General features: G+C 41.8%; 3 protein-coding genes across 3 annotated transcripts; all 3 read right to left on the bottom strand.

Moving 5' to 3' along the window:
- Positions 1 to 1,804: 1,804 nt before the first annotated feature.
- On the bottom strand, positions 1,805 to 2,116 carry LOC308284763 (histone H4; the record flags this gene model as incomplete). Its single annotated transcript, XM_080725493.1, has 1 exon — positions 1,805 to 2,116. The coding sequence occupies one exon, from the start codon at positions 2,114 to 2,116 to the stop codon at positions 1,805 to 1,807; it is 312 nt and encodes a 103-aa protein (XP_080581619.1).
- Positions 2,117 to 2,798: 682 nt separating this feature from the next.
- Positions 2,799 to 3,413, bottom strand: LOC308284556 (histone H1-like; the record flags this gene model as incomplete). Its single annotated transcript, XM_080725216.1, has 1 exon — positions 2,799 to 3,413. One exon carries the CDS (start codon positions 3,411 to 3,413, stop codon positions 2,799 to 2,801), a length of 615 nt encoding a protein of 204 aa, XP_080581342.1.
- Positions 3,414 to 7,558: 4,145 nt separating this feature from the next.
- Positions 7,559 to 14,426, bottom strand: eef1b2 (eukaryotic translation elongation factor 1 beta 2). Its single transcript, XM_080725198.1, has 7 exons — positions 14,262 to 14,426; positions 13,378 to 13,500; positions 12,830 to 12,962; positions 12,294 to 12,360; positions 10,454 to 10,579; positions 9,741 to 9,808; positions 7,559 to 7,730 (listed from the first exon to the last, which is right to left on the bottom strand). Exons 1-7 carry the CDS (start codon positions 14,339 to 14,341, stop codon positions 7,644 to 7,646), a joined length of 684 nt encoding a protein of 227 aa, XP_080581324.1. The 5' UTR covers positions 14,342 to 14,426; the 3' UTR covers positions 7,559 to 7,643.
- Positions 14,427 to 26,293: the final 11,867 nt, after the last annotated feature.

The following is a 26,293-nucleotide window of genomic DNA, read 5'->3' as shown; positions in this document are numbered from 1 at the left end:
TTCTCTAAATAGCACAGATACATGTTGTAGCCAACTATTATTTCAGGGTATTGATCTGCAAAGTGGTGGACACTTATGCAAACGTTATGTGTGAATGGGTGACATTGATATGGTAGCCTACACTCACTTGAATACCCCACTCACTCACTCACTCACTCACTCACTCACTCCCTTTATACCTTTGTTGTCTATAATGGTTTATAAATATAGGCGACTATTCCAAACACGTCGGCGACCATTCTCGATGAGATTTCTCACTGCCTGGATGAGTTTTCTATAACGCCAGGCGACTATTCCAAACACGTCGGCGACACTTGTCGGCGACCATTCCGGGCGACCTTCATTTCGGCGACTCTACTGGTATTCCAATGAGCGTGTCGACAGGGACAGAGGAGTGCAGTTCAAAGTCCTTCCACTCACCCTCTGCAGATCTGTCAGCAAACAGCGTGCTGAATTTCCGCAGGGAGCCTTCACGGTGGAAACACAGTTCGAATTCTCTCCTGTTTGGCAGAGCAATAAAGGAGTATATTTCACTCACTTCCAGCCATCTGGTTTTGAACAGATATTGTCCGACAACGCTCCTGCTCGGAGGCTCTCCATTGCCGGTGAAGCGGATCCGTGCCCAGTGGCGTCCCACCCGGTCTTGGGCTTCCCCCGGGCCCGGGGGGGCCATTTTTTATATTTTTGTGTTCTCTTTGATCACCGTCTTTTAAGGTGTCAGATTAGGAAGAAAATGAAGATAACAGGACCGCAGACACCACGGGTGCCCGCGGCCTTATTACTATGTCACAACGAAACCACTTAATGCGCCGCAACTTCCGGCATCCTGACTGTGTTCTATCAGTGGCTTTCAGTGAAGAATGTGTTTAGAGAGCGCAGTCGCACCATTATTTATACACAGCCAACGCAAATGTTGTATGTGACTCCCAGCATATGATTGGCTGATCCTGCCACAAAGAGGGCGGTGTCTTTATTTCTGTATTATTTCTCCCGCTCGTGCGCTCTATTGTCCCTGTAATATTTTGAGCGGCTAAACATGCACTTAGGGTAAATGTATATTTTAATGTCCATGAAGGTCCCCAATGAGCCATAGTGCTTTCTTGACTAACAAAAGGTATAGACTATATAAATCTGTCTCTGAGACAATGGCATTATTCCCAATATTAGTCTATAATATAAGAAAGAGTTCTTGTGTGTGTGTGTGTGTGTGTGTGTGTGTGTGTGTGTGTGTGTGTGTGTGTGTTACTATATTTTCTCCATTCCTAGCCCGTTTATTACTTCAAGATAAGGAAAGCAGAATCGATGTTGTTCCATCACTCCAGTTAACTTCAGTTGGGACATTCTAATTTAAACTCTGTATTCTGAGTACTTCAAAGTAAGATACTGAACTCAGTGTGTTTTCCCGCCTCTACATGTTCATAGACTATTAATGGCAGAGTCACAAACGCTTGTTTAAACCCAGTTGTAAAGACAGGTTACGTTTTAGATCAAGGATTGTTTGCGAGGCTCCGATTTAAGTCCTGGGCTGCTTAAAATGTGATTATGAAGCAAAGCAAGGTTTAAATTGGGCAAATGTGGAAATAGACGTTTCTGCCTGGTCGTGCGTGTCGAATTACACCATTGTGTAGCAGCACAGTATATTCCTTTTTTGACTTATCAACTGATCATAGTGGATCATAGTGTATATTCACATGTACACTTTAAAAGCTGTAGTCATGCACAAAAGTGGGAATAAACTCGTTACATAACGTGTGGGTGGCTCTTAAAAGAGCCTTTGGGTTGTTGGTAGATCAAGTCAGCATTATTAACCTCCGAAGCCGTACAGAGTGCGTCCCTGTCTCTTCAGAGCATAGACAACATCCATGGCGGTCACGGTCTTTCTCTTGGCGTGCTCGGTGTAGGTGACGGCATCACGGATCACGTTCTCCAGGAAGACCTTGAGGACACCGCGGGTCTCCTCGTAGATCAGACCGGAGATACGCTTCACACCGCCACGGCGAGCCAGACGGCGGATAGCGGGCTTGGTGATGCCCTGGATGTTATCACGAAGAACCTTGCGATGACGCTTGGCGCCTCCTTTTCCCAGTCCTTTTCCTCCTTTGCCACGCCCACTCATTTTCAAGCTTCAGTTCAGTAGAAGATCCAGAAGTGAATGATTCCGGAGCTCTAAGCCATGCCGTTTTATCCGTGTTCTGAGGACGTAAGGGAGGACAGGCAGACTGCCCTACCCCCTACCCCTCCCCTCCCCTCCCCCACCACACCCCCTTGTTCATTTTGGTCACATCACCCCTTAGTTTATAATAGTTGCTAGTCAAGTCCTCTATACCATAATAATTGTTATTTTTATTATTATTTATTCTCCCCTATTCATATTCTTGTCAATGTGTACATTTGGTGTTACTGAATACATGCTGGGTCTGGGCCACGCATTTCTTTCTACTCTACGTTTGTATTGTCACATAACCTAAATATAGGTATAGTAGCCTAATCCATCAATAATTAAGTATCAATACGGACAATACTTGATAGCTCGATAGATAAAGTGAGAGAAATGGCTGTATTGGCAGCGTTAATGTGTATTAACTTGGCCATAAATAAATGTATATTAGACTGTTGTGTCACTCATTATTGGTATTGGACCATTAACACACATGTCTATTAAAACAGACTGGTTATTATTCCAGTCCAGTGCTCACATATGACCATGGTATATAATAATAAATGAGGATACTCTTATACAAATGAAGTGGTTGGCTCTTAAAAGAGCCTTTGATGGGTATAGAGATGGAACAGAGGGTTTACTTCTTTTTGGGGGCTGCCTTCTTTGCGGCCTTGGGTTTGGCAACCTTCTTGGCTGGAGCTTTCTTGGCTGCTGCGGGCTTCTTAGCCACTTTCTTGGGGCTCTTGGCGGCCTTCTTCGGGCTTTTAGCTACTACTTTCTTGGCGGCGGGCTTCTTGGCTTTCTTGGGCGATTTCTTGGCGGCTGCGGGCTTCTTTGCCGCCGCCTTCTTGGGCTTCTTAGCCGCTGCAGGTTTCTTGGCGGCAGCGGGCTTCTTTGCTTTAACTGCCTTCTTTGCAGCAGCAGGCTTCTTCGCCTTCACCGCTTCTGCCTTCTTGTTCATCTTGAAAGAGCCGGACACGCCGGTGCCTTTGAGCTGGACCAGGGTGCCTTTAGCGACCAGGCTCTTGACGGCGATCTTGACGCGAGCCTTGTTCTTATCCACGTCGTAGCCGCCGGCAGCCAGAGCCTTCTTGACCGCAGCCAGAGACACACCGCTCCGCTCCTTGGAGGCGGACACGGCCTTGACGACCAGCTCAGCGACGCTGGGACCGGTCTTCTTGGGTCGGGGAGCCGCCTTTTTCTTGGCGGCCTTGGCCGGAGCTGGGGCGGGTGCTGGTGCTACTTCTGCCATAGTTTTCTCAGCTAGTAGGTCTTCCTTCCTTCTTTAGAATAAAGTCTGACAGACTGGTACTGAACGCTCTGAAGGGGCGGGACTTAAACACCACATGAGAACCATATAGAGACAACATGCACACAGCTCCTCTTGTCTAGGTGGCATAGTGTGCCACTTGTGTTTTCTCCTCGATTAAAACAAGTTATAACAAACTACGGTGTATGTTATGAAATGAAACAAAGAGCTGACCAGTTAGCACACATGTGGCTTTTTGTTATCAATATAACTGAGATGGAAAAAGCACTCTCGTTTTTAAGTGATACGCTCAAAACATCACCCTTGCACAGTCAGAGCACAGTGTTTCCTCTGTCATTTGTCTTCTAAAACATTTTAAACTATGTTAAATTAACAACAAAACTCACAGTCGTCTTAGCAGACATACCTGGCGACACAATACCATAAACTATACTCTTGTTTTTCCATCCGTTTTGCTATATATAGAAGGTTTTCTGACCCCAGTAAACACACTCCAGTTGACGGCAGCATGATGGTGGAGTTGATCCCGAGTCGTCCCGACTTCCAATGACAGATGAAAACCGTTGCAACATTAGATGGATTTATGGACAAATAACTAACTGTGATCAACCTACAGCGAACGAAATGTGTTCAAATCTTCAATCAACTGTGGTATTATGTATGTGATTATGACGCCCATACACTTTCACTGGCACAATCCTTCCATGCATTTGATACTGTGATATTTTGCTACTTTGGAACATGATGTTAATAGGCTATATTATGTTGGCATGAAAGATTTGGCTAAAACTGGTGGGTATAGAGCAATTTAAAATGCCTTATGAAGTGCCGTGAACTTGTAGATCATCTATTTTCACTAATTTAGACAAATCTTATGGGAAAAGCTTTGAATATTTACCCAAATATCTAGGGCCAACAAGGTTGTCACTCCTCATTCCCTCATTTTGGGTCTGGTCAATCAGATACATTCACTCAAAGGATTAGAGAAACACTCATTGGATTTAATATAGAATATACCATCCAAGGTGTCATTTAACATGTTATCATGTTTGCTTTCATAAAAACATTTTATATTTTAATTACTGACCTCTGCTAACATCAATGCTATGAACAGCAACCTGGGAGTTATAGGCTATTTATTTTGCCTACCGTACATTTGGCACTGATTACTCCAGTGGTTTGTGAGATTTGTTTCAGAGCTTCCTACAGGGATGGCAAATGTCTCTCCTCTCTCATAGTTCTACTATGAATAATCTAGTGTCCCATCAGAGTTCAACACAATGGAACAATGCCTCCCCTCCCCCACCGGGTGGAGCTGTGGAGCTGAATGTCTGAGTGAAAGAGGTGAAACCTTATACCTCTATGGGTGAAACATGTTGATGAACATGCTACACGTTCCACACTCACTTGTAGCTTGATCTCTGTAAATTCATGGAGGGACCCAACACACACACACACACACACACACACACACACACACACACACACACACACACACACACACACACACACACACTGTTACCTCATTTGAACGCCACCACTAGAGTAAGAGTGAGGCCATGATCCTGCTCTTGTCTACTGATGGCCTTCCGGAGCTTGTAGTCCAGGACTATGACAAAGAAGAAGGGGGCTAGGGTGTCTCCTTGCAGTACTACCCCAGCCAGGATGTCAAACTCCTCATTGTTGCCATCTGGGGTACCCACCATGGCCCTTGGCCCTGCATAGGCCTACACATGTGGTCTCTACAAATTGGGATGGACACCACAGGCCTGGCCAGTTCACCTCTGGGACAACCAGATCTTATTGTATTGTTGTTTGGGACAACATCAACACAATCCTGGGTTATTTTTTGTGTTCAATCTGTGTTTTGATTTTTTAGTATTTCAGCATGAATGATGATGCATGTTGCATCATATGAGTCATCATGCTGCATCATGTTAGTGCATCTGGCCAGAAGATGTCTACCCTTCACACAATTTTGTCACTTTATGCAGAAGAGAAACAGTTGCAACAGCACTATCTGTTGAACAGTTCAAGTTTCATCTTAAAGCCTTTACATGAGGGTTAGACAAGATAACTAAACTAAGTAATTTGATTAGAATTATATGATGTAGCATATGTTTTCTCTGCAGATGCTGACCCCCTCAACCCATCCTCCGCATCCTCCGCTTTGAGAAGCCACTGATGGACATGCTCATTAAATTCACACCAAAATACTTGTGTGGTCATGAATGATTCAAAGCTTTGTACAGAAGTGGCTCATTCCAGGACTAATACTATCTAGAGTCCCAGCAGGGAGTTCATTGTCTTGCACTGGCCTACTCGGTAACAATGCAACTCAGGAACAAAACAATGCCAGTTGGTATGGCATACCCACCCAGGTATGCCATCAGTTGCACCTGTACAGTAGGTATCGCCCTGTAGGTGTGGAAGAAATAAAGATGACACATTAACAACTTTCAACATGTCCTCTGCCCTCTTTTGGCAGTTTGGCATATATATATATGCCTATTTTGTCAAAAATGTTGCGTGCATATGTGTTGTGAATTTATAGATCTGGTATTAGTCTTACAACAAAGTAGAGTCATAAATAATATATATATCTGTGAAACAAGCTTTTAAAATCCCCAGCTTGAGAAGCTTGAAAATTGTAAAAGCTGGTTTGCATAGAAATTACAATGAATTACCAAGCTTAATCATTAGCTTGGTTCCTTATATGTGAATGAGGCATTAGTCTTGTTGGATTCATGTTAATGTGTATTATCAATCATTTAACCTCTAATAACATGTTGGATTCATGTTGATACATGCTACTAATAAACATGTTGGATTCATGTTAATGTGTATTATCAATCATTTAACCTCCATTAACATGTTGTATTCATGTTGATACATGCTACTAATAAACATGTTGGATTAATGTTAATGTGCATTTTCGTCATTTAACCACTCAAAAGCGTCAACACTTCCTTAGCTCTGTACTTGGTCTGCTCTTTTGCCTCTTCCCTGATGTCATCATAATTATAGGCAAAGAGGATCATTTCTTTACCTTTGCAGAGATGTGACAAAAACTAAACATCTCCATGAAGACTTGATGGGGCAAACAATTTACTGATAGAAAATAAAACATTTCAACCTTCTTGGGTGAACTTGTCCTTAAAAGAAACTCACATGTAAAAAACAGTCCTCCATTTAAAGAAAGCGTTCGGGCACAGACACCAAAATATGGTTCCTGGTTGATAAACTTGATAAAGCTCTCAACCAACAGATCTACAAGCAGTTGTCACTTTGAGGTGTAAAAGTCTGGTGACAGGTTAAGCCCGAATCATAGTCGGGTCCGCGGTGGATAGTCTTTTCGAGTCTTTTTGAGTCATGAAACTACAACGTTACATCATTCCTCGCGGTGGAACCGCGAGTCCCAACACATCTCTCTGTTTTTACTTTCAGACAGATAGGCTCTTCACCCCGTTCACTGATTGGTCGATCTAGACCAGTCAGTCACGGTGAATAGGACTCCACCGTGAGGGACTATGATGGCCTTCACTTATTTTCTGACTTGAGGTGGAAAGCTTTCCACCTCAAATTTGCGGTGGATAGCTCTCCACCGTAGACTCTGATCCGGGCTTAAGTCGTCGCTTCCAAAGTCTTGGGGCGGTCTGCCTTCGAATCAACAGAATCTGACTTAAGAATGTATCTTCTTCAAGCATAAACACAATGTCATAAATCCAAATGGATAATGCATCCTATTGAAAATGTGTTTCCTACTGTACGGTCATGAAACTTTCCTATGCAACCTTCTAATGAATTATTCAATTGATCAATCCAGCGTTCCTCAAAGTGGATTCCAGGGACTGTGGGTTCCTTTACAGAGGTCTAAATTGACCCATACAAGTCTGCAACTCTGACAGTGTAAAAATGTAACCAAATGGACGTGTTGGGTTCCATTTGTACACTGTCAAGAGTTAAGTGGAGACCTTGAAATGTACACGTTTGAGAAACACTGAATCAATCAATTCCCATCGAAATGCATTAGTGGACTCCACCAATAGCTAGAATATGTTTCTGGTGCGACCTTTAGTAACCTTTAGTGAATCAGAGAAACCATAACGTGAATTAAAACAGAAATGTTTTTTTTGTTTCTTTTCTGAAGTGCTTTTTATTGATGCTTCAGTGTGTGTTGTTCTTTAACTGTGTGTGAGTGTGTGTATTGTGTTAGATCTTGTTGAAAGCAGCAACGTCCATGGACTGAACGTAATCCTCGAATGCTGTGATCTGCTCCTCCAGAATGTCTGTTCCCACCTGGAATAATAATAATAATAATAAAATATTATTATAAAACATTAAAACACAAAAAACCCCAGGACAACGACCCACTCGTCCTAGACCCGCACTACTCAACCCGCAGCCCTTTCGCATGTCTGTGCGGCCCGTCATGATCATACCATTAAAAAAATATATATTTTTCTAAGCCTTTTAAAGTCCTTTTAACGCCGTCATTTATTTCAACACAGTGATGTTTGAGCCTCAGTGCACCCCGTAGGTTAGGGATATGACGAGTCAGGAAGCGAAAGCAGTCAATGCACAGAGCACAGCCCTGACAACAACAGTGCAAGATGCAGAGTTTGTACAACGAGACAGTCAGACAAATCTGCAGAGATTTTGCAGCAGACAACCGCAGTCGGGCTAACTGGAGACTGGACGCATGTTTCAGGCTAATGAAGACGTAGTTTGTCTGTGCTTGTCTCTGCCTCCGCGACTCCGCCGTCATTGAAAAATAAATTCAGCAACGACAGTGCACACATTCCAACAGATCGCAGGAGCCAGGGGAACTATGCTTATTGTACCACAAATCTCCTCCGAGCAGTTGTGTTTTACAAAGCTCAAAGCATCAAACTGTTTTACAAGTACAGTGCAACTGAGGCCGAGTTGAACTGTAACCTACTTGAGTTATTTTTCCATATAAACAACTTCACCAAAATAGCCGATCTACAAGCTCACAATGCATCTTGTGGTGAGTTTGTAGATTTTTGGTGAATGTCCCCCAAGAATAGGGATGATGGGGTTTGAGTGATTGTATAAACGTCTATTTATTTTAAATCCGTCCTAATGAAAAATTAAAGGGAGCCTCGCACACTCAAAAGTGTGCAATCATGTTCGTTATTTATTTATGCCAAATACCAATTGCTATCATGAAACGTGACAATCTTAAACGCAAGGAAAGTGACCAAGTCACAGAAGCATCATTCATAGTAGTGGTCTTAAGCCTAATTTGATAAAATGTGATCATTTCATTATTCCATCCATGACAATATTTTGGTTCAATAAGGTTTAGCCTGGCTTATCCACCTGTTTCCGCGGGAGTTTACTGGAGATTATTTGGACCTGTTTTCACCACACTTCCGGGTATAACAGCAGACATACAAGCTCACGTCGTGTCGCAGATGCAACCCGTTGTGAGCTTGTAAATCGGCGGCGGAAGCTCGGTGCTGACGTCTGCGCAATGCACTATGGGGCGTTGGAAACTCGTGGATATAGACTGGAAATGTGGCTGTTTTCTGTGCGTTTCCTTAATTATTAGACTTGTCATGAAGTGTGTTACAAAATCATTGTAAACGTCTAAAATGGAACCGTCATTTTTAGCTTGCGGCCCTTTGACTTTTGGTATTTTGCTGAGTGGCCCCTGGGCCATCTTAAAGGACCAGGTCACCTCTGGGACAACCAGATCTTATTTTATCCTGAATTATTTTTTGTGTTCAATCTGTGTTTTTAGATATGTTAGTATTTCAGCATGCTAACTGGTCATATGATGCATTTTGCATCATATGACCAGTTGTAGCATGCTGAAATCGGCTGAAATACTAAAATATCTAAAAACACAGATTGAACACAAAAAATAACTCAGGATTGTGTTGATCGTGTCCCACACAACAATAAAATAAGATCTGGTTGTCCCAGAGGTGACCTGGTCCTTTAAGTTGAGTAGCCCTGTCCTAGACTCTCCCTCCTGGCCCCCAAACTGTGGAATAAACTCCCTGTCACACTTAGAACTACAGACTCACTACCTACGTTATTTTTCTAGATTGATATTTCTATGCATTTGATGTATTGATGTACTTAAGTTGCATTACTAAATTGTAATAAACATTAAATAAACAATAACATTAAATAAACGCGTTCCTCCAGTATGTCTGTGCCCACTTGAGAATAAAGGTTTAAATTATTAACGATACAACATATTATAAATATATTAGCATCTATACGTAGATGAAAACAACAGACAGTGAATGAACCAATCAGAATGCTCCTCACCTTGTCATCCTCCACCACACAGCCAATCTGCAGCTTCCTGATGCCATAACCAACGGGAACCAGCTTGGCTACAGGAAGTAATCACATTACATACATTACAATGTAGCCATTACATTAGCTTGGCTACAGGAAGTAAACACATTAATGAAACGTTGTTGCATTAGAATGTAGCCATTAATTAATGCAACGTTACAATGTAGCCATTACACTAGTCTAAAGGGTCCAGACTGTTGACTCCCACAATTTACAAATGCTCCCGTCATACAGTCTGGAGCAACGGAAGTCTTATGATGAGTATGGGATAAAGCAGATGTGATGCATCCACTCCCTTGGTGCAGTAGCGATAACAAGTCCTACTGGAAGCGTTAGGTCTTCTTTCAATATGTTTTCGGTATTATTTCGTCTTTCTCTGGTGTTGTTGGTGTTACTTCCATGATGTGTTCAAATGTTTTCTTAAACTATACACGCATAAGAACATGCCGCTCGAATTACAATGGGAGTCCAATGGGACTACAGTTCATTAGAAGGACTGTCTGTGCTAGTGTGTTTCTGTTGTTTCCAATGGGACTACAGTTCATTTAGAATGACTCTGTCTGTACTAGTGTGTTTCTGTTATGTTTTCAATGGGACTACAGTTCATTAGAATTACTCAGTTAGTGCTAGTGTATACCATACATATAGGTATGGTATAGTGGTATATTAAATATCCTTACATTGTCCCCAGAGCAGGCCGTCCATGCTGATGCTACGGACACACTCCTCTAGTTTAGCCATGTCCGTCTCATCGTCCCACGGCTTCACATCAAGCAAGATGGACGACTTGGCAATGAGGGCTGGTTCTGAGAGTGAGAGGGTGAGAGTGAGAGAGTCAGTAACCATAGAAACCATTTAGACCAATCGGATTGGACGCAGGTGACATTATCAGGTTATTAATGTGTCCATCACATGATCAGCCGAAAGATGGTGATTGGATCATCATAAATGTCACCAGCCAATCGTAGATCAAGATCTACAAGCTCACAACAACGTTAACTAGAACTACACTCTACACTCTGTCGAGGTGCTAACTTGCCCCTTGTGCAGTAGGCTCCTGTACGCAGTCGAACGCAGTACTTGCGCGCTCTGCTGGCGCAAGTGAAGACATTTGGTCTGGGGAAAAAGGTTAGGCTTGCCAGGGCAATACTGTAGATAAATCTTTAATAGATATACTAGTACTTGTAGATACATTGCATAAATGTTTTAGACCAACACTGGAAATAAATATAAGTGTAGATTTCAACATACTGTACAGTCAGCAGTGCCTTTATGAGTTAGCCTGGTGTTGCACATACTAATTCCTCACTGCGTATCGGATATTAGTCTGGACTCACGAGCAGAATTTTCATTTCCAAGGGGTGGGTTAAAAAAATTGCTCTGGACACGATTGGTTAGACCAGAACAATGCTGGGTCCTGATTGGGTCCTGATTGGTTCCCCCACATTTCTGGGGAGAGGAAATGGATTCACATTTGAGCGGGGCCAGACCCATATTCCGGTACTACCCAGTACTGCTGTACTCTCACCTGGTAGAGACACTCACATAAGCCCTTTTCGACTGCAGTTTTAGCACCACACCACACCACATAAAAATATCTACATTTTCCATTACACAAAAGTACCCCTATCGGTAAGAAACAAATTTACCCTTTTAACTTGTATTATAATACAATATAAATTTGTATTACAACCATCCTAATTATAATGCACTATAATGAATTATAACTGTGATTATAATACATTATAAAGTATTAATGTATTACTATGATAATTATAATACACTATAATAGATTATAATAGTTGTTATAACACAATAGAAACTATTATCATGTATTACAACTATATCCTGGTGGTCTAAATGAAAAGTCAGTGAGTGATCAGTCATTATGAAGTGTTTGGCCCTGTGTGGCCTCGCTCAGACCTACTCTAGAGTGGATACTTTTTAGTACCCAGTTTAGTACCACTTTCACACCACTCTACCCAGGTCCTTGTAGTGGAAAACCTGGCACAAGTGGACGGTGTGGTGTGGAGTGGTGTGGAGTGGGGCCAGTGGAAAAGGGGCTTAACCGATGGGACAGACCTAAACACTAACCAAATGGGACAGACCTAAACACTGACCAATGGGACAGAGCTAAACACTGACCAATGGGACAGAGCTAAACACTAACTGATGGGACAGAGCTAAACACTGACGAATGGGACAGAGCTAAACACTGACGAATGGGACAGACCTAAACACTGACGAATGGGACAGACCTAAACACTGACGAATGGGACAGACCTAAACACTAACCGATGGGATAGAGCGAAACACTAACCAATGGGACAGAGCGAAACACTAATCAAAGGGAAAGACCTAAACGCAGGAAGAAAATCACTTTGTTGTGAAAGTTCAAAGGTAAGGGAGTAATGCTGCTATAGGCAGAGGCGTTTTGCCTCATTATGAGCCAGATGTCTGATTGCTGCCTTATCACATGCACTCAAAGGTCATGAAAGAAGGTGAAAGTTCGTGACCTACTTTTAGCCTTCTTAGCGTTGTAAGCAGCGAGACGCTCTTCCTTCACTCTGGCTGCTTCTGCACTCTCCTGAGGGGGGGGAGAGAGAGAGAGAGAGAGAGAGAGAGAGAGAGAGAGAGAATTATAATTATAATAGAGAACCTCTCCTAGAGATAAAGAGATCAAGGAGCTGCAATGCACCGAGTGCCGCAATGCAAGCTTGTAGATCTACTATTTTTGAAAAATCTTGAAGATTTGTGCAAGTCTTTTTGAAAAACCTGTTTCTATGTCAGTGGTGCTCAAACCTTTTTATGTAAAGGACCCCAAAATGACATGTATTTGCACACATTTACACAACTTGAAACAGCATATCTACAAGCTCATAGCGCTGTGAGCTTGTATATCTGCTATTTTTCAAAGCTAAAGTATATAAAATAATTAAGGCCCCTCCACCTTGGGCCCTAGTAACTCAGTCCCACTCCCCCCCCCCCCCTGTGACGGCTCTGTGTGTATATTTAACATGTATTGTCTGTTAGATGTGTAGTTAATGTGTCGTTACCTCTTCGTCCTCTGAACCGAACAGATCGATGTCATCGTCGTCGTCCTTGGAGGCGGGCGCGGGGGCGGAGGATGTGCTGTCGGCAACGCCCTCTGGACCGTACTCAGCCAATGGCTTCTTGACTCCCGGTAGACTGACCAATGGGAGGGAAGCAGGAAGTCATTAGTATTCATGGAACAAAACATTTTGGGGTCAGCAGTCAAATGCATACATTGCTAGGGGTTCTTGACATTAAATAGTTTGAGCACAGCTGAATCATAGAAACGTACGTTTTTTTCAGAAAACAGTTGAAGACATTATTACTGTAGGTATTTATCAGGCCAAAGCGCTCTCTGTCTATACCTGCTCTTGTCTTTCTGGTAGGACACTAGATGGTTGTAACATCTCATATATTCATATATTATAGATGGTAGATCCCTCGTCTTGTCTTTCTGACACCATATGATTGTACCATCTCATAGCTGTTCTTGTCTATCTGATATCAATCAAAGACACCATATGGTTGTACCATCTCATTCATATAGATGATAGATACAGCAGAATCCTACCTGTTCTTCTCCTTCTGATAAGACAGCATATGGTTGTACCATCTCAGAGCGTGAACCAGATCAGAAGACGGGGGAGAAGAGATGGCGTCAAAGACCGCTACGTCTGCCTGGGATGGAACATAGCTGCACACATACACACCCACACCCACACACACACACAATTATTATTAATTATTATTATATTTGTCTTAATGCTGGACAATTAACAGATAGTATCAAAACCCAAATTTAAACCAATAACAGACTTGCAGCAGCTAGATTTATAGAACAAAACAAAATCTACCTTTTATTACTTTATTTTTATATTTACTCATCTAAAATGACCGAAATTACATGTTTGCCCACAGACCCCCATCTCAAAATATGTTGTTCCAGGGACCACCCAGATGGAAATATTTGAGTTACAAATGTTTGCTTTTAAAGTGATTGCATGATTTTTCAAAAATAGCAAATCTACAAGCTTGCAGCGCGGCACAGTGAGCTTGTATATCTGCTATGTTTCAATAGCTAAAGTATTAAATAATTCGATGGGTTAATGTTGTATACAAATTAGACTTCAGAGTCTCTGCTAAAGGCTAATGCTCTAGCTAGCTCAGCAGGCTGTTACACACAACTCTGTGACCTGGATAACGGTGCAACCCCAGGCTCTCTGCGTTGAAGTGTGGACAAACTAAAACGTTTGACTAAAAACCAGCATAACTGGTCGTTTACATCATTTAATTGAATCATAAAAGGGAGTTTGAAGCTTTAATGTTTTAAAGTCTAGAATATTGTGGTAAACACGTCAATGGAAATACTGCAGAACAGCGCCCCCTGCGGTCACAGAGTTCATTAGGTCACCAGCTCGGGTGTAACAGCGTTGTGTTTCTTTTAGTCATTCTTACCCCTCGATGTAACTCTTGTCCAGAAGGAAGTCATTGAGCAGCTTCAGACCGCTGGGAGTCTTTAGGTCTCCGAAACCCATCTTTATTATTATGATTATTGGGAAGTTAATTAACTAATGAATGTTTTAATTAACGGTAGAGACACACACACACAGTGCCTGCAGGAGAAAAGGAGAGAATTTCACCACGAGGAAGAGTTTATACACTGCGTCCCATCACCCGGAGGGACGGCCCGGGCTCTGATTGGTTGTTGGTTGTCTGGACAACCACATGGACTAATGCGTCTTAACGGATTGGGCATGTAGTTGTCTCTATGACAACTGACTAGCCAATCACAGCGTGGCCGTCCCTCCGAGGGATGGGGTCTAGAGGCTCACTTCCCCTTCATCTTCTTCTTGAGCTTTGAGAGAATGGCGTGTTGGTGCCCCCTGCTGCTCAGGACAGTTGTTGCATTTCACTTGAATTTGTTTCAGTATTATATCTTTATAAATCATATTATTGTAATATTATTGTTATGTTATTTTTTGTATTACATGTAAATTATTAGCAAATGGAGACATTTGTCTTGTTGATTTTGTACCAAACTGAAAATCCTTTATTGTCTGAATGTTTCTTCTGCCTGCTCTCTTGATGAGTGGTTCTGTTTTCTCACTCAACAGTAAACAAACCAACATAAAGTTTAAGTGTATAGAGGGTATCTGCACATTTTCTGCACAAGTGACAATTTAAGGACTTTTAATACCTCTAAAATGACAAATTAAACATTGGCCAAATTTGATACGAAATGTATCAGGTGCAGTTCCACTCCTCAACAGCCGACGGCAGACTGACTGAAACCAATATTGTGGCTCAGTAGATGACGTCGTGGAGGGAGGACATGAAGTAGTTATGTTAACACATTTTGGAAAGATGTATCTCGTTTTATTGTTGATAATATTGACCCTGACTTTAATCTTTATTGGCAGAATGTGCTGTTTGGCTATGATAGTAATTGTAACAAGAAAAGACATGAGGTATTTATAATTAATTTAATAATAATTCTGGCCAAATTTCATATCCATACGTCTAAATTTAGTCACTCTAAGCCATTATTCATGGTATTTGAGATTGAAGCCAAGCAGTATATTCAAACAATTCGTGACTCAAAAAATAAGAAGGCTGAAAAAACGACTCTTTTGTGTTCACTGTTTAATATTTTCGTTTAGTAATTCCCCCTGGCTATGATTTGTTTTGTATTGATGTATTGATAACTTGTCGTTTGTGTTTGTATTTGTGTTGTACTGTACTATATTGTCTGTTTTGTATTGTCTTGTATGTCATATTTGCATAAAGATTTAATAAAAAAAAAAAAAAAAAATGTTATGCGTGGCAAAAAAAAAGAAGAAAAAAAAATGTTATGCGTGGCACCCTCCAGTGGTTCTCAACCTGTGGGTCGGGACCCCTAGGGGGTACCCACATTATTTTCCCAGGTCCCCAGATGATTAACTTTATGTGCAACCTTGTTTTCTCCCTCGACAGTACCATCTATGTACCTCGTTGTAAAGGTGACGAATCAACGATAAAAATGATATAAAACACAATACAAATTGAAATTGGTATTATTAAAGGGGAGATAATAATGAACCGAAGGCAAGTTTCCTTTCTATTTGCGCTTAGTTTAGTTTTACATAAGTTAAAGAGCATCCTGGGTAGGCCTACATGTTTTAAAATGTTACTAGTTGTTTGTTGGTGGATTACTAATGACGCGCCCCGCACAGTCTTATAAAGCCCACCCGTTGTGTGTGGCTTGGCTGCAGTCTCAGCTGCAGTTTCATCATTACTCCACCAGAGAGAGCTGTGTGACAATGTTGCAGAACTACCTTCATACACCGTGTGCTGTGCAGTAGAATAGATGGATGCCACATAGTTACAGGCTGTAATCAACAGGTGCACACTGTGCTGTTACTATCAGCTTCTGCACAGAACAACAACACATATTCATCTAACAATGATACACTCTACCACACATTAAGCTGCTTATGTTTTATGTATTTCTTTCTTCAAAGCAACATCAATTCTGAGTGTTATAATCTGTATGGCAGAGTATATATATATATATATATATATATATTAATATACATGTGGTTGTATTTGGTAAATTTAATGACTTCACTTATTTAGCCGATCTACAAGCTCACAACGCCTTGAAGTCAGCAATGATAAGGGGGACCTGGGTTCGAAGGGGATCGGAGCTTCTATCTACCAATTATTCTGCAAGAGATCTTTTCTTTTTTCAACCCACGATTTTTGTAACCCATTTTTCTCACCCAGTGCCAATGCCTAAACTGTAATCCTGGGCACTACTCTCCCTCTGCCAACCTGGGGACTGAGCTCGTGCTCATGCTTCCTTCAATGCAAGAGGACTCCAAGCCAATTATTTTCACCTGACAGGGGGGAGTTTCCCCGGTAGTGCATGGAAGGAACACGTTATTCCAACCAGTTCCTTTCTCTCCATCAGGTGCCCCAACTGTCCAGGGGGAGGCAGTATAGAGACCAGGATTACTGTAGCCTATGTTTTTTTTTTGTGAGGGTACTATACCCTATAGGAGACACGGGGAGAACATGCAAACCACACAGAAAAGCCTGTTTGCCAACCCCACCTAGGATATGGGCACTGATGACGCAGAGGAGAGAACATGCGCCCACTCCATCCCCAGCGGGAATCAAACAACCTTCTATAGCTGTGAGGCGACAGTACTACCGCCTGCGCCACCGTGACCCAATAATCATAATCTGGACAGTAACTAACTAGTTTATAACTGTAATGGAGTAAAAAAGTTCCCTAAAATGTGGGTTGGAAGAATTAGCGAAACGTTTAACTACTTGAGTAGAAGTAAAAGTACCTAACATTATACTTAAAGGACGACTTCAGCCATTTTCAGTCTTCAATTGGTCCTTATTAGTGCTCATTACCTTTACTGTCTACTCACTCTGTCTCTCAGAGGAGGGCTTTGGACAGTTCATCAACCCGCCTACCAGTGATATGATTGATTGGGAATCAATACTAATAGATACTGTCCGATTTGCGGACACCTAATTTGTGGACACAATCTGTAGGAGTAGTGTACAGAATTGTGTTTTGCAAATCGGCCTCATGGTGGCACTAGAACAGGGCCATGTGAGAAATGTGGGGCAACGGTTCTGAATTGGCATCCAGGGAGTGTGTGTAAAGAGTTTTGCCGCGAGCGAGCCAATTTCGCCGGAGATTAGCATGGTAACAAGACGGACGGACACACGGACGGATGGACACGTGGATACACTGCACGGACACACAGACGGACAGGGGCTTAAACATACTCTAGAGCAAGGAGAGGGAAGCACGCACATCTTCAAAAAATGTTTCAGGTGCCGAACCAAAAAATACACACCATAGGAAGAAGAGAGGTCCGCACACTGTTCTGCAGCTCCAGCGACAATTTATTTAGAAAAAAGAAACAACGTTTCGACCCGTGTGGGTCTTCTTCTAAACATACTCTAGCCATACCTTTCGGCCTAGCGGAGACAATGAAATCTGCCTAATGATGTCACTGGCAGGTTTCGGAGGTGTCCACAACACACAGACCAAGTAGAAGAAATGTGTACCGTTTTATCATGAGCATTAGTGAGGACCAATGAGGATATGTTGAGAATGGGTGAAGTACTTACAGTATTACTTACTTTGCACCACTGGTTAGTGTCAGATGTAAGGAGGAGTTGGGGGGCTGCAGTAGGATGTACAGAAGGAATAATTAATTAATAATGAATTAAAGTATGACAGAGAAGGTGCCAGGCCATCTAATTAAACACCTCACCAAGCCAATTAAAAGTTTCATTAAGGGGCTCTCATCTTAAAGGACATCAGTGATGTGTGTGTGTGTGTGTGTGTGTGTGTGTGTGTGTGTGTGTGTGTGTGTGTGTGTGTGTGTGTGTGTGTGTGTGTGTGTGTGTGTGTGTGTGTGTGTGTGTGTGTGCGTGCGTGCGTGCGTGCGTGCGCGCACACGTGCGTGCGTGTGTGTGTGTGTGTGTGTGTGTGTGTGTGTGTGTGTGGCACTGTGGCATGTACATTTGATCACAGTCTGGGAGAGGCATTCTTCATTAGCAACGTCTTAAGGATGCTATTATACAGCTTGGTTACAAATGCAAACTGCTGGTGTTCATATTTGGAGGCCTCTGTAATGTCCATAAATCTGTTGTGAGAGGCCTGCAGATTGCAGGAATGCCCAAGAGCTAAGGCATTGGCAGAATTCCGTTCACTGTCTGTGATAATTGGCAGCCACAATATGAGGAGGCGATGCTTCCTGTGTACCGACGATCTGTATCATGAAAATAGTGTTGTTGAGTTTCCCAATCCCAGGTTTGTGCATCTACCATTGTTTGTGTTAAAGAATTTCTTGTCAAATGTGAATGCAATAAAGATGTTAAGTTTGTGTGTGTGTGTGTGTGTGTGTGTGTGTGTGTGTGTGTGTGTGTGTGTGTGTGTGTGTGTGTGTGTGTGTGTGTGTGTGTGTGTGTGTGTGTGTGTGCTACACTACACATTTATGGAAATATGATTGTTATCGCTTGAACATCACTTGTAACTTTATAATTTTGTGGCACATAATGTGCTGTATTCTTGTTAAAAGTGACAGTTCTCATCATTCACCAGGCCCATGCTGGCGGAGAACACTATGTTGGATACAGTTCAAATAATGAGGCATTTCTGTGTGTGTGTGTGTGTGTGTGTGTGTGTGTGTGTGTGTGTGTGTGTGTGTGTGTGTGTGTGTGTGTGTGTGTGTGTGTGTGAGAACACACGCAGAGCTTTAATTAAAATAATGACGGTAATAAGGTCACTTACTGACATTTCTGTCCTATAATCTCTGAATTGTTGAACATAACTCATATCAATTTTATCATGACCTAAGAAGGTTCGTTTTCAAAATGTATGATAATTAAACTAAATGTAATTAATACAAAATAAAAAAAAAAGTGTGGTTTAATGCTGGGTCAGGGAACCACTGGGGTTCCAAATGGACCCTTACGTCTATAACTCTGTGAGTGTACAAATGGAACAAATGGACCCTTATAGGTCTGTAACTCCATGAGTGTACAAATCGAACCAAATGGACACTTACAGGTCAGTAACTCTAAATGGAACCAAATGGACGCTTACAGGTCTGTAACTCGAGAGTGTACAAATGGAGTTAAATAAACACTGATTATTTTACCGTGTAGATTGTAGTCCCAGAGATTAAAAAGAAACCATATCGAGTGGGGGTTTGTCTGAGGCCTAATGCAGAGGGGGGGGGGGGGGGGAGATCTCAAAATCCACCCTGTTTGACCTTATTTTGTCTAAATGATATGATCACTGCGGAGTTGGATGCATAAGAGATGTCCGGTTGCAAAGGACTAAATCTCAGGAGGTCTCAAAGAGAAGTTTTAAGTATTTAAGAGCACTTTTCTTTTTTCTTTTTTCCTTTTTTCTTTTTTTTTACAGACACCTTTGTCTCTATTGTGGATGCCCATGCTCCCGTTAAGAAGCTGAGAATTAAGGAGAAAGTCAACCCTTGGTTCTCAACTGCTTTAACTGATCTATTTAATGAAAGGAACAGCATTTGGTCTCTTGCCAGGCACTCTGGAGACCCTGCTCAATTGGCTTGTTTTTTGGCAAATTAGAAATAGATCCACTTCTTCTCTTGACTAGGTTAAAGCAAATTATTTTCTCTGTGAAATTAAATTCTGGAAAGCAGTGAACTCCCTTGGAGATAACTCCACATCTGCCTTACTGTCTCAAATTAATGGTAATGGCTCCCCTGGAAGTATGCTCAGCTTTAACCCTTAAGTTCTGTTCAGATTCACTTCACCTTGGTTCTGTTTGCGGGTTATTTTGATTTTATATGGTTTAAAAAAACAATTCTAATATAAAGTTTAACTTAACAAATTATCATCATGCATTGACTTTGTCTCAATTCCAAACAATTCATATGATATATATGGCAAATGTTTGCATGTATGCTTTGCTATAACACACTGGAAAAAAAGCTAGGAGTTTTTACTGATAGCTGAAATTCATGTATATTAAGAGCTGAACACACATGTGAACATGTGAACACTCATTAACGTCACATATGAACACTTGTCCGTATACACTACTAGGTAGCACATGCTTCACAAACACGGACTGCATGTGAGGCAAATATGAGCTTCTTGCAGGAGCCTATTTCTCAAAAACAAGAAACGACATCCATACATCACGAACACATGATCCGATGGGCACCTTTTCGAATTGCGCGTCGCACGGCCCCGGCGGTATCCGTCGTGACGTCCTCTGGGTACCGGCTGCACACCCCGCTGTTCGCGTCGGGGCGGGGCGGGCAACCACACTCGCAATTTCACAAATTGCAAATGTTCTAGTTTAGAAAGAACCTACCGGTAGGTTAATTTGTTTACCTGCGTGGCATCCTAAAGTTGCAATATGCAGATTATGCAGTATACAGATCCAGCTAAAAAAAAATAGAATATTGTGTAGTTCATTTTCTGTAATTGAATTAAAATATTTAAACTTTCATAATTATGTTCTAGATTCATTTTGCATGTGGTGAAATATTCAAAACCTTTTTTTGTTTTAATTTCGATTTTTATGGCATACAGCTCATGAAAATCTAAAATCCATATCTCAAAATATTAGAATATTACATACGAAACTCAAAAGAAGGAATACAGAAATGTCAAACTTCTGAAAGGTTATGTTAATGTATGCACTCAGTACTTGGTCTTGAATATTTTTGAACAAATTTCTCCATCAATGGGGTGTGGCATGAAGGTGGTCAGCCTGTGGTACTGCTGAGGTGTTTTGGAAGCCCAGGTTTGCTTTAATAGATGCCTTAAGCTCATCTGTGTGGTTGAGTCTGGTGTCTCTCATCTTCCTCTTGACAACACAACACAACACAGATTCCCAGTGGGGTTCAGGTCAGGCCAGTTGGCTGCATGGTCAGTTAAGCCCAGTAATACCATGGTCAGAACACCAGTTAGTTACTAGTAGTTGTGGCATGCCAAGTGCTTCTGGCTAAAGGAAATCAGCATCTCCATAAAAATTGTCAACCTATGGAAGCACAAAGTGCTCTAAAATCCCCGGGTAGATGGCTGTGTTGACTCTGAAATTGATCAAATACAGCGGACCAACGCCACACAATGCAATTGTGGTTTTGCTCCACTGTGTTTTATTTGTAATCATATAAGAAAATAATACAGATGGATATGTATTCTTGAGCAGTGCTCCTGGAAGGAGCTAAGCGCCAACATCTGTCTTTGTCCGTTTGTCCAAAGTTTGTTTTACACCCCAGGTCACATTGGCCAAGCTTAACGGGACACAAAGCTTGGCCTACAGTACATCTCTGGCCTACAACTTTGCACAAAAGTTTGTTGTACTCCGAGGGTCAATGTTTGTGCGACGCTTAATGAAATAAAATCATAAATAGCACTGCTCACGTCACACTAGGTGCGATCTTTTATTTTAAATATATATCATATTGTTTAGACTAATTGATTTACCTATGATCCTAGTTTACTGAGGCATGTTACACTGTCTCTCTTCATTTGATGTATGTGTTTATCGTGCTTACTGTAAATCAAAGAGTGTCTGCTAAATGCCCACATTGTAAATTGTACACAGCTCCAGTGACTCCTAACTGCTGGTATAGAGGGAAATTATTTGGTAAATATTGTTTTGCTGTGTACAAAACCTGAGTACTTCTTCCGGCCACTGTGCATAAATAATCATCCACAAAAAAGCTGCACAGTGGATTAAAGAAGAATGATAATAAAGAAAGGAGGGGGGATGGGGGGGTTGTTGCTTAGGAACCACCTGTGTTAAATCTGGATCCTGTATAAATCCAGTATACCCCCCCTCCCCCCTCCTCCCACTACCCCCAGAAACAGGCGTCGCCACGGGAGATCAGATCACATGCCATGAGGAAAAAGTTAGGGTGATCTCTGTCTCGCTGTTCCTAAGCAACAAGGCAACAAGTTTTGTTTGTCTCATGCCTTGGCCATTTCTCTGTAGACGCTGTGCTGCTGGGGAGCAAAGAAGTGCTCACATGTTTCTACTGAAGTAGCCTCGCATCACCAGACTCTCCACCGCGACGGGAAGCCTGGCATTCATTCTAAACCGTGCCGTGTGATCCGGTTTAGAAAAAAAATAAAGAAAGAAAGAAAGAAAGAAAGAAAGAAAGAAAGAAAGAAACAACAACTGGTGGTTCCGGTGGTTGGTTCCAGTTGGCGTCACATTGTTTTAGTTCCTCACATAATGCAAATCAATTAGTTTAGTCTCGTTAGTCACGCAACGAGTAGAAAATAGACATATCTAACGATTATTATACCAAAAGAAGGCCTATACCAATTCATACCAATTTAGGGGAATCATTTTGGAGGTGCACGGCACCAGTGGGTCCCGTCGTTGGTTTTGGTTCCAGTCAGACATTTAACCACTTAAATCGTTGATTGTTTACTCAGTACATTTGACCTTTCACTCTGTACTTTGTCTGCTCTTTTTTATTATTTTTTTTATTTTATTTTTACCTCTACACCCAACCTATTTTCCAAAATTAGCCGATCTACAAACTCTCAATGAGAGAGCTTGTAGATCCGCTATTTTTTGTCTAAAGTTCTCCTCAGAATAGAGATGCGAGGGTTAAAAAAAAAGAAAAAGAGTATAAGATTTTGTGTTGATAATCTAAATTTGCAAAGTAACTATAGCAATTCTAGTGGAATAAAATGAACAACATTTGCGTCTGAGATGTATGCAATAGAAGATTAATTTGTCACAAAATGTCAATACTTATAAAAGTGTGCTCAAGTGCAGTACTTGATGTACTTAATAGTTATTTTCCAACACCACTGCTAGGGAGGGAGATTATCTAAGGCAAAACTCAGGGGTGTAAAGTAACTAAGTGCATTTAACTCAAGTACTGTACTTAATATTATTATTTTCTTTTTTACTTTACTGGAGTATTTCCAATTTTCAGTAGACCTGCTTTTACTTCTACTCCACTATACATCTCAGAGACAACTATTGGTTTCACTGTATGGGGGAGCTATGGATAGTGTGTTCAGGTGGAAACCTCATACAGTATGTTCATATGTCTACAAGCTCGCACATCTGCTACTTTTGATGCTGTTTTGTGATGCTGTAGTATGATCAAGTAGGGCATTAATTTACACAACACACACACACGCACGCACGCACGCACGCACGCACGCACGCACACGCACACACACACACACACACACACACACACACACACACACAGAAAAAGTTAGAATATGGAGATAAGAGGTTTTCTGCCTGACACTGACAGCAACGAATATGTGATATGTATTGTTGTGTAAGCCATTGGTACATGATAGTACAGTATGTCATAATTATTCTGCCAAGCCTTTACAGTATATTCATCAAAACAATGCAATCAGCTGCTCATAGCTCTATTGTAATGTATAAGGACACCACACTTGATTAATTTCCTACCTTTGTTTTGGAGTGAATGTGACACAGTAATGTTGTGAAAACAGATGGCAACCCTATATTTGCATTGGCAGAGAAACCAGTATACATATTATTAACCCTCGCAAGGCTGTGTGCGGGGAGTGGTTGGCAAGGCAACGGGTTCTCCAGAATGTTGAGTGTTATTCATTGGCCGAGTCTCAAAAGTCTTCATCAAGTCTCCTTATACGTAAAATAAAATGTATTATTTTTATCAAAGAAAATCCACTTACCCTAATTAAAACCCCCACCGTTGTGATTCTAATCACACTTTTTGCAGCAATCATGAACAGCTGCAATCTGCTGGCTATGGAAGCTAGCTTTACCCTATAGATACAGATAGTCTTAACTCACAACTATTCCACAATAGCAGAAATGGTGTCAGCGCGAATGACGAACAGATTTCCACAGTTTGCCACTTGGTCTTGTAGTTAATTGTTTTTGACCAAATGCACATAAAGGCAAATGCCAGGGCAGGAAGCTTAAAGGAGTAGTTCACCCCCAAAATGACTTTTTTTCTATTGTTTAGTCACGCCATGGAGACTAGAGTTCAATAATATTTTTAGTTTTTTGTCGCATTCCTAAGACAAAATGTGATAACAATAAATTTACCCCCATTCGTTCCGGATGGGAACCCGTTTCGAAACGGCTCCCCATCCGGAATCAATGGGGGTAAATTTACTCGAATCAATTTTTTTAAAACATTGCATGGATGCACCTGGGACGTATCCTTTGTGATGTAGCAGTTTCGGGTCTCGCAACATCATACCCCTCGCTCAGGTGACCCAGCCGGGGTGATCAAGCCCTGACTATTTATTTCACAACATTTATTGATTCTTACAAATGAACAATAGAATACATACTGTACATGTCTCAGCCCCGGACTAATCAGAGTCTCAGGACCAGTGTTACCATGGCTGCTTATTATAGGCGACTTTGGACTTGTTTTTCTGTAAATTTGCTTACTTTTTGGGAGCTTGCTGGCAGCTTATTTCTCTAAAAAAATCTGGCAGCAGTGCTCCTGATGAGCAGGTGGCCAACCTCATTGCCTCTGCCTTCACTGAGTGAATGTGTGAATGTGACGCACATCAGAAAGCACTTTGGACAAAGGCGCTGTAGATCTGCTGAACCGTTTAGTTTAATTTGCCACTTGTACATTATATAAAGTAGACTCAGAGTGTCACTGACAGAGATCTTTGCTTTTGAGTTTAGAAATAACTGCAAAAGAGAAAGCCATGGCAACTGAACAATTGATAAATTAGGCTTTTTCTGTAACACGTGCCGTGGCATTTGTGGAATAGCATTTTACTGCGGTGCAATGTGATTCGATTTTTTTCCTTCTATTTTATACTCTTCTTGGAACTTCTCAATTAGCTTTCAATTAGCTATTTTTATTGTTATGACCCGATGATTTGCTCTATCGCTGTGTGGGCGGGAGGAGGGGGGGGGGGGGGAGATCATGGCTGCACACCTGTTGTGTAGCGAGGAAATGGAGGCACAACAGGATAATCCGTCATCTCCACAAACGTTCGGGGAGAGCCACTGTCCGGACAGAACATCATCTGCTCTCCCCTGTGAATCATTTGTAGGCCTAGCTACAGGATTTTAGATACAGTATCTTCACTGTCGGGCAGAAACCAACTCAAATGTTCTTTAATAAATCAGTGCTATAGAACAGTGGTTCCCAAACATTTTAGCTCAAAAAGTGCCAGAAAGTTCTTATCAGGCATGTGCAAACATACACATTGACATCAAAAGGGGGGCATGAGGCCCTGCCCTTCATTTACCTTATTCCTAGCCTTCTCCATGTACCGAGTCGACCGGAGTCCCCCAGGGATCTATATTACGACCCTCATGTTTTCGCTCTACACCGATCAGCCGATCTACAAGCTCACAGCAGCACGTAGCAGTGAGCTTGTAGATCTGCTACTTTTTGGAAAGCAGGTCTAAAGTTGCATGCTGCATTGCACGTCTCAGCTTCACTTATTTCACACTAACACGAGTGTACTTTAACATCTCGCCCACAAACCTTGCACTCTGCAGAGATGTGTGTCTAACACCATAGCAATGTGCTTGTCGGTTAGAGCCTGGGTTCTGTGTTCTGGCCAAGATCTGCCAAATTAGCAACAACCTCTATAACACACACACGCACGCACGCACGCACACACACACACACACACACGCACACACTTCATTTCATTCCAGCTCGGAGAAATGCTTTCTCTATCACATTCACACACACACACGCACGCACGCATGCTTAAATGTAGAATATTATTTCGATTATTATTATGGACCGGTGAGCCCTGTGCAACAATCCCGGTAATCCTGTATATGAACACACTTTTATTTCACACCTTTTGAATGTGAAATTAATCAATATTATTGTAGCAACCACCCACACACACACACACACGCACACGCACGCACGCACACACACACACACACACACACACACACACACACACACACACACACACACACACACACACACACACAC

This window comes from Nannobrachium achirus, assembly GCF_963921795.1.
Source record: "Nannobrachium achirus genome assembly, chromosome: 5".
NCBI lineage: Eukaryota > Metazoa > Chordata > Actinopteri > Myctophiformes > Myctophidae > Nannobrachium > Nannobrachium achirus.
The sequence above is the reverse complement of the archived record's forward strand: the minus strand, read 5'-3'. Positions and strand labels throughout refer to the sequence as shown.

Coding starts and splice junctions, on each gene's coding strand:
- eef1b2 (XM_080725198.1), bottom strand. CDS start 14,341: ATGGGTTTCGGAGACCTAAAGACTCCCAGCGGTCTGAAGCTGCTCAAT. Junction 13,501..14,261: donor GACAAGAGTTACATCGAGGG/GTAAGAATGACT, acceptor GTATGTGTGCAG/CTATGTTCCATCCCAGGCAG. Junction 12,361..12,829: donor TCGGTTCAGAGGACGAAGAG/GTAACGACACAT, acceptor CCCCCCCCTCAG/GAGAGTGCAGAAGCAGCCAG.